Source organism: Eucyclogobius newberryi, unplaced genomic scaffold, assembly GCF_026437365.1.
Source record: "Eucyclogobius newberryi isolate DKJ021-1_F unplaced genomic scaffold, fEucNew1.0.hap1 SCAF_2, whole genome shotgun sequence".
Lineage (NCBI taxonomy): Eukaryota > Metazoa > Chordata > Actinopteri > Gobiiformes > Gobiidae > Eucyclogobius > Eucyclogobius newberryi.
In genome coordinates, this window is record NW_027315834.1 from 23,964,788 (window position 1) to 23,974,181 (window position 9,394).

The 9,394-nt window shown below is 41.3% G+C and overlaps 1 protein-coding gene across 1 annotated transcript; it reads right to left on the reverse strand.

Moving 5' to 3' along the window:
* Positions 1–124: 124 nt before the first annotated feature.
* Positions 125–8,231, reverse strand: prune2 (prune homolog 2 with BCH domain). Its single transcript, XM_072454717.1, has 11 exons — positions 8,061–8,231; positions 4,014–4,071; positions 3,125–3,322; positions 2,850–3,035; positions 2,509–2,611; positions 2,053–2,184; positions 1,898–1,984; positions 1,441–1,539; positions 1,324–1,362; positions 894–941; positions 125–778 (listed from the first exon to the last, which is right to left on the reverse strand). The coding sequence occupies exons 2-11, from the start codon at positions 4,042–4,044 to the stop codon at positions 733–735; spliced, it is 969 nt and encodes a 322-aa protein (XP_072310818.1). The 5' UTR covers positions 4,045–4,071; positions 8,061–8,231; the 3' UTR covers positions 125–732.
* Between the last annotated feature and the right edge of the window lie 1,163 nt (positions 8,232–9,394).

The window sequence follows — 9,394 nt, forward strand, 5'->3', positions numbered from 1 at the left end:
TGTGCGTTTACTATTAGTGGGTTATAACTTCAAAAATGTGATTGGACAAACTGTATTTAAATGTAAATGTTAGCTTTACAACTGTTAATAAACACAAATGAATACAACACAGACAAAAGTCTACGCTTAGTATTGTTTTATTGAAATACTTGACTCTGTTTACGTCTTTGCACCCTGTCTATACTTGACAACAGTAAAACGGTGAAGAGACATGCACGCTACAGGAAACACGGCAACAAGGAGCTGAGATTTGTGCTTTACAGTCCCTGTGTTTATTTCTCATTTTGAGGTCATTCTTTATATTGGCATCATTTAATTCCTGGGTTCATAATATTAAGTTACTAATCTAAATATTTATTATAAAAAATAAATTAAATAAATAATTACAATAATTCTTTAGGCCTGTGTCTGGTCGGCCATCATCACTGGCACAAAAGGCATGCTAAACCCTGTGCTCTTCTATAAACTAAACACATCCAACAGAAGTAAAAGTGTCATTATTGCTCCACAGCTTCACATGCTCACACCAATATATTCTAGACTCAAATGAATCAAGTCTGCAGTGAAACCGTTTTCAACCACACATCAAACAACAACCACGGAGCTGATTCTGCTCCGCGTTGTGAATTACAGGTGTACATTAGAACTACACACAGTGCTACAGCAGCAAGAACAATGAGACAAGATGAGTAAACAGGCACTATTAGTAAGTAGTAAGTGAGTGAAAGTTATTTAGGAGGCCTGGCTTTGTGGGTTGCTAGTTGCAGCCTCCTCTGCCCTGAGAAAGAGAAAGAAAAACAATAGAGGCATTAAAAAGTGAGGAGTGACAAAGTTCAGAAACAAGGCCGTTTGTCTTGTGTAAATGCGTTTGAATGTGTCGGAGGAGAACTTACTGTGTCCTGTCTGCTGTTGGCAGAGGTCCCAGCAAGAAACTATTAACTCTTGGAGAAAAGAGAGAGGACGGTTAGAACAAGATTTATCACTGTGGGATGTTAAAATTAATTGGTAAATTCTATCAAACGTGCAAGTTATGATTTAAAAACACAATTAGCCTGTCTTCTGCTTGTTCTTGGCATTAAATATCAGGGAAATGGATCACTTGATATTAAAGAGCCCAATTTAAGTGAATGATGAATGAGACAAAATGCACATAGTAAACATTTTAGAAACTTTGTCTGTGCTCTTCCAAAATACAACTTATGAGAAATTAAGTCATGGTACAGCCAAACATCTAAAACGTATTTGGTAAATGAATGCTCGTCCCCGTATGAAGCAGCAGCAGTGACTAATGCCATGTTCAAGTCAAGTGATGTGTTTTCTTACTTGGAGTTCTCCGCCGCTTCCTTCAGCTCCTTGTCCAGTCTGAATGAGAGACAAGACGCATTATAACGTCATTGGAAACTTGTGTAAAGCTTAGACGTGTTTTGAGGAGGCGCTCACCTGATGATGCATTCTGGGATCTGGATGAGGTCCATTGGGATGAGCTGCTGCAGCTCATCCAGGCTGTTGACATACTTGATCTTACTGCTGAACTTGGCACTGTTTGGGCAAAATAAACATAAACAGATATTAATAATGTACATTTAGAGGTGTACAACAAACTAAAGCGTGATGTAATTGTCAATCAATTGACATAAAGGCAGGAACACATTTGTATAATTGTGTGCTGCAAGTTTTCCCACTTTGCCCCAGGTCACGCTTAGACCATTGAATTCAATCTCAACCGTTTTTTGCGTTTTTTACCTGGTTAAATAAAGGTTAATAAATATAGAAGGCAGCAATAATAACATTGGAAAAGGGTGTTTGATGAGGTCAAATACAAATCACCCCAAATGGACTTATTGGGGGTATAAAAAAAGAAAAATGCCAAAAACAGATTAGAAGCTTAGTACTTTACCTTATGAAAGGTTTTGTGACGGCTAGAATAGTTCTGATAAACCATGATGGGTGGAGAATAATGAAGGATTTTAAGTTCTTCCTGAGCCTAGAGAGAGGATTCAAGGCTGTAATTTTGCACATGATTTTTATGATTTGTTATTTAAGTAAACACACCTTCTATCAATCATTTGATAGCACTTCTTAAGCCAGCCCAGACCCGGCATTCTTCTGTGTGGTGTGGCCCCATTAAGATACACAATCATGTAATCCTCTGCCACCATCAGCTCCAGTGTGCTGATGACATATCTGTGCCAAAAAGAAAGACAAGGCTCTCAATCAGCAAACAACAAAGCATTCACAGAGAGAATTCTTTATGAGCTTAAGACAATCCTTCTTCAATAATTCAATAAGAAGAAAAAAAATTACAAGTACACTTGAAATCCACACGATAATGAAACAAGTAGCATCAAGTTTATATTTTGATTTAATGTGGAGACAATTAAATACAAAGAACCCCTCAATTATTCATCCAATGTCAGCTGAGGAAATTGTAAAAGTTTTCTTTATTTTTACTCATATATAAGACTCATAAGATTCACACTGTGCAAACGTATTTTAGGCAATACTTACAAAAACAGGTTTTCCATAATTTCATGATAGTCTGGGAGGTCACTGTCTGGCAGGATACAGGCAGCAAAAACTATGATAGCATTGACGCCGTTTCCATAGTAACCTTGACGAAAAAAACAAAACAAAGACTTAATATCATCGCTTGCCTTACTATTAAAAAACAACATAAAGCATCTTCATACAATCTTTCAATGAAGTGCAGTGAAGATGCTGTCTGCTGACTGAGAACACAGTTGCTTTTTACTAATATCTTTCCTTCTTAAACCACAAGAAAATTGTGGAAAAATCAAAAGTATTTTGCTGAAATTGTTAAATTGGCAAAATAAGAAACAAAACTTCACCTCCATGTGATACGACTTTCATGTATGGCTCAATGATCTTCATATTAATTCGATGCTCTTGCTCTCCAATGACGACAGTTCGCCACAGTTTTCCGTCCTGGCGGTCCTGATGTTCTTCCTCAGCGCTGTAAGTAGGGGTCGTGTTGAAGGCATCACTTGTTCCACCTTGAATGTCCCTTTTCGGCTCTATAAATATAAATAATATATAAATACATGGATAAAAATACAATAAGACAAACAGCATTACACTTAAAGATGCCACCTCTGAGACCCACCTTCCCAGTCCATTTCATGGTCAGTGTAGTCGAGGTCCGCTTCATCTGGAGTGTCCATGTCATCCACATTAATGTCCAGGTCGTCTGGAGTCTCACCCAGGTCATCTTCACTCTGGTCCAAAGACAGGCTCATACGAGGCGCTGAGAGTTTCTTCCTCTGACTTGGACCTCCTTCTAGAGGTAAAGAGGTGGGAGGGACTGCACACACAAGCACACACACAAGCACACACAAGCACACACAAGCACACACACAAGCACACACAAGCACACACAAGCACACACACACACACACACACACAAGCACACACACAAGCACACACACAAGCACACACACAAGCACACACACAAGCACACACACAAGCACACACAAGCACACACACAAAAGCACACACACACACACACAAGCACACACACACACAAGCACACACACACACACAAGCACACACACACAAGCACACACACACACACAAGCACACACAAGCACACACAAGCACACACACAAGCACAAACACACAAACACACACACACAAGCACACACACAAGCACACACACAAGCACACACACAAAAGCACACACACACACACACAAGCACAAACACACAAACACACACACACAAGCACACACACAAGCACACACACAAGCACACACACAAAAGCACACACAAGCACACACAAGCACACACACAAGCACACACACAAGCACAAACACACAAACACACACACACACAAGCACACACACATAAGCACACACACACACAAGCACACACACACAAGCACACACACACACAAGCACACACACACACACAAGCACACACACAAGCACACACACACACAAGTGATTTATCTATCTTGAGCATCAATGGGATTCATTACAGATCTTTCATCCATACCTGGTCTGCCTTCAGCTCCTTCAGAGTTCATTTTAGCAAAATCCGTCCACAGGAGGACCTACAAAAACACAGTACCATGGGATGAATATACAGTATTACTCACTGGCCTCTCCAAACGAGCTGTAAAACAGCTGCAGTACATCCAGAACGCTGCTGCTCGGGTCCTGACCAGAACCAGGAAGTACCATCACATTAGTCCTGTTCTCAGGTCTCTGCACTGGCTCCTGTGGCTCAGAGAAGAGACTTTAAAGCAGCTCTGCTTGTGTACAAGTCTCTCCATGGCCTAGCACCAAAGTACATCTTGGATATGTTAGTGCCATATGAACCATCTCAGACTCTGAGGACCTCAGGGACCAGCCTCCTGCTGGTGCCAGAGTCAGGACTAAACATGGACCGGCCTCCTGCTGGTGCCAGAGTCAGGACTAAACATGGACCGGCCTCCTGCTGGTGCCAGAGTCAGGACTAAACATGGACCGGCCTCCTGCTGGTGCCAGAGTCAGGACTAAACATGGACCGGCCTCCTGCTGGTGCCAGAGTCAGGACTAAACATGGACCGGCCTCCTGCTGGTGCCAGAGTCAGGACTAAACATGGACCGGCCTCCTGCTGGTGCCAGAGTCAGGACTAAACATGGACAATCTGTGTTTCAGTTTTATGCAGCTAAAATCTGGAACATTCTTCCTGAAGATGTGAGACAGGCTTCTACTCTGACAATCAGGGCCGACCCAAGCCTTCAGGGGGCCCTAAGCGAAAACATATTTGGGGGCCCCTCACCACGTCATCAGAATCAGTTTTATTGCCATTGTCAGTGAACAATTCACATATGGGAACTTTCTTCAACGCAAACAAAGCGCACCAAAACTCCAGGGCATCCGTTTGCCAGTTAGTTTATTCTCAACACCTCACAGGGTCAAATATTGATAACTTAAATCCCACAATGTAACTTGGTATTCCGCTGACATCACCTCTACTCCCTGTACAAATAACACACGTCCCAGATATGTTTTTGGGTGTATTTGTGGGCGTTAAGGGTCGACAGCCACATTAGCAGTTTAAATTAATGAACGGGGGGGGGTCTGGGGGCCCTCCCCCAGAGATTTTCAGACCTTTTGTGTGTCTTCTGCTGCATTTTAATGTGGTCCAACCGGCTAAAGTAAGAGTAAAATGTTGAGGTTGTAATGCTATAAAATGATGATGTGATGAAACTGTGCCAGGAGAAAATGATTAAAGCCAGTTATTAATACATTAGTGTACTTAATTACTCAATACAATATTGGCTATGAAAAATAATTATGGTCAAATTGATTCATTTTAACTGAAAACGTAAAAGTAATAGTTATCCTTACTAATTTATCTTTTACTGCTCCCAACTGTTCCTTCTTGCCAAAGTGACAAAACAAGTTATATTAAATTAAACAAATGGCATAAGCATTGCTTGATTAACAATTAACACTGATAAAACAGTGCAAACATGTTATTCCCAGAGAATGAACAGAACTAGAAGTGAAGGTCCAAACCTCGCTATAGTGAAGAGACTGCGTTTCTGCAACTTTGCCACTTTTGTATAAAAATATATAGTATTATTCTATAACAGACGTAATTTTAATATGTCTGGTTATGTTTCACTATCAATTTATTATAATGTATAACAAATAGTCTAATGATGCTTTTTAAATAAATGTAAATGTTTTATTGCTCTATTAAAAGTTAATTAGAATGTAAATGTTGGTTCTGATCAGAACACCACACACTGGACTCCTGCATGAAACAATGCTGCGATGTGATTGGCTGATGGACCTTAAGTGCATAAACCTTTACGTTCCTCTCATTGCACTTTAAGAAGTCAAAGTAAAACAGACATCAAGAGTCACGATTGATCTCACACATGGTGATGCGAGAGAGAGGGACGCAAACTCAAACCCGCTCATCTCTAACTGAGGCCGCACAGGGGCCCGGGACAGGGGCCCGGGACAGGGGCCCGGGACAGGGGCCCGGGACAGGGGCCCGGGACAGGGGCCGCACACTGTTCACTCCAAAGTCTCACGTCAGAGGTTCTGGACGAGACGGCGCTCGTCCGGACCGGATCTCCGCCTCTTAGTGACCGGGGCACAGACGCCCCTCACCGGCCTCACCTGCAGCTCACACTACCGGGCTGGTGTAAATGTTAAGCTTATTATCTTTCATTCAGACATATTATTATGCGCGGGGCAGAGCTCTCGTCGCCTCCAGCCTGAGCGAACTAACGTGACAGAATCGTGTTGTTTCAAACAGCAGCATTAACCGTCTCTTTGTAAGAGAAGTTCAATACCTGGAGAGTGTTGTTGAGTTTGCAGTTTCTTTACATCGTCAAGAAGTTTCTTCTTTCGTTTTTCGGCATCGGGGGGATATATTCCTCTGGACATGAGGACCACGTTGTGTTGTGTTTATGTTTTGCTCTCGAGCTCCACGCGCACAATGACCAAAGTTGACCAATCAGCGCAGGTTTGGTGTCTTGGTTGCCAGATTGTCATTACAAATAAATGCTGTTTGTGCGTTATATGTTACCGCTGTGTGTCGCTGCCGCGCCAGCATCGCTACTGCACTGGTGGCGCACGCTGCGCTTGCACTTCGCATAAGACGGGTTGCCAGATTGGGGGCCCTTTTAACGCCTCGGGGCCCTACGCGGCTGCTTAGTTCGCTTATAGGCTGGGCCGGCCCTGCTGACAATGTTCAAATCCAAGCTTAAAACAGTTTTGTTTAGCTGTGCATATGACTGAAAGGATTTGTTTCCACTCTTCTCTTTCACGTCTTAAACCGTTTTGTGATTCCTGTAATTTCTTTGTGATTTGATTGCATTTCTTCTCCTGTGTGAAGCACTTTGAATTGCCTTGTGTATGAAATGTGCTCTACAAATAAACTTGCCTTGCCTTACGCACAAATAATATATGCAATAATATTATAAATGATAAATATTATATTTAAACAATATGCTGCAATCTAATCTACCCAGCTTAGTTCATGATGCCACGTATTCACACATGTTGAATTAAGAACATGAATTATCTCCGGTGGCTGGTCTACTACCTTCTTGTCCCTGAAATATATCCTAGTATGGCATCAAACATGCTTCTATTGCTTAACAAATACATTGAAAGACTTGATTTTTTTTACTGTGAACAGGGGCGCCTCTCCACAGACCTAACCTGTCTGGAGATAGAGAAGCTATGAAATGTTCCCATGTTGTTGTTGTTGTTGTTGTTGTTGTTTCAATTTGGGTGGTGACTAAACATTTGGTGGTTTAGTCCTTGTGGTAAATATGTATCATAATTTTACATCACATTACGTCACATTGAGTAGATATTTTTTCTTTAAATAAAAGTGGAAAAGTACAAGAAGAGCTGAGCTCTGTGATGTCATCAGAAAGCAACATTCAAATAAAAATTGAAGCTACAATTTGCACAAAATTGATAAATCTTTCTGACAGTTTAAACAATCATTTAACAAAATAAAGGTGTTATCAGGTACAGGTTTTGGCACTTTTTTACAGTGTGGTTGCAAGGAAACAGAATTATATGACCAACCAGGAATTAACATAATCAATTTAAACCTAAATTGTCAAACATGGAGGTTAATAGGAAATGGTTTGTTTTTACATTATCATGTACACTACGTGTTATGCATTATGTATAATAGATCCATGAGTCTAACCTGTGCTGTGCACGTAATAATATCATAGAAAGTGGTCAAATAACACACTGTTAATACTGACTGAAGCCAAACCTTTCCTGTGCACAGATCGGGCAGTGATGCAAATTCTCCAGGTGTCATGTGCACAGACTGGTTCGCATGAAAGTGAAAGCGCCCTTTGGACTGCGGTGTCTGGAACAGGCTCCTCACACACGGCCACCGGACAAACACCAGAGCCAAATGTTCAGGGTCCAGCATCTTTCATCTGACACTTTGCACGGCGGCGGAAGAGGAGTACCACTACTACACCTCCCTCTGTGCTTCCTGTGTGCAAGCTCATTTCATTGTTGGTTTCCCACCTTTACACACCACCATCTACTCACCGTTGCTGAGTCACGTGAATCTGTAAACTCTTCAGACTTTTAGACCATTTGCACTCTCTTGTCCCCTGCTTAGTCCCTGCTCTCTTGTCCTCGGAGGAGATGCTCGGCTTGCAAACAGCTCACAGCTTCCACCATTTTGCGATCACGTGGCTTCTCCCATATAAGGACAATAACCCGCTACGACAGCTCTGCGCGCGCGCGCGCGCGGCTCTGCGCGCGCGGCGACTCTGCACGCGCTTGTGACCTATTACAACATACTGTATATATTTGTGTGGCGGAATAAAATAACAACAACAACAACAAAATCCATACGCATGTTATTACTCGTTATTACACTGAAGGCCTCTGATATTGAATAAAAGCTTATTAAGAATACCGCGGTGAAGTTAGTTTCACGTTGGACGTTGGACATTCGCCTCCGCAAGTAGAGCGGGAGCTTCCTCTGAGTGTGCCCCGCCTGCAGTAGCTCGACGCGGGGAGCTGCGCGCTGAAGTCCCGCTTGGTACGCCAGTTAGGGACCAACTCTAAAGTACCGTTTGTTTAAAAATGTGTTGTCTTAAAAAATATCAAACGTATTTATATTTAAAAAAACAACAATATTGAGCATGAATCCAAGTTGCTAATATTAGATGCAATAGTCCTTTTGGGCTGAAAAATTAACCCTTTGTAGATTTTTAAAGAATATTTTTTGTCAAAAATCAAGGATTCTTATCAATAGCTCCTAAGTCAGCTAGCCTAGATAGTAAACGCTAAGTGATTATAATAGTTTGAGTCTCCAGGTATCACGCACACCTTTTACTTTTTCGAATTAACCCTTTATAGATTTTTAAAGATTTTTTTTCCGTCAAAAATCAAGGATTCTTTTCAATAGCTCCTAAGTCAGCTGACCTAGAAAGTGAAACCCAAGTTATTATAGTAGTTGTGGTCTCCAGGTATCACGCACACCTTTTACTTTTTCAAATTAACTCTTTGTAGATTTTTAAGGAATATTTTTCGTCAAAAATCAAGGATTCTTTTCAATAGCTCCTAAGTTAGCAAACCTAGATACTAAACGCTAAGTGATTATAGTAGTTGTGGTCTCCAGGTATCACGCACACCTTTTACTTTTTCAATAGCTCCTTACTTTTTCAATTTAACCCTTTATAGATTTTTAAGGAATATTTTTCGTCAAAAAACAAGGATTCTTTTCAATAGCTCCTAAGTTGGCAAACCTAGATAGTAAACGCTAAGTGATTATAGTAGTTGTGGTCTCCAGGTATCACGCACACCTTTTACTTTTTCAATTTAACCCTTTATAGATTTTTAAGGAATATTTTTCGTCAAAAAAGAGGATT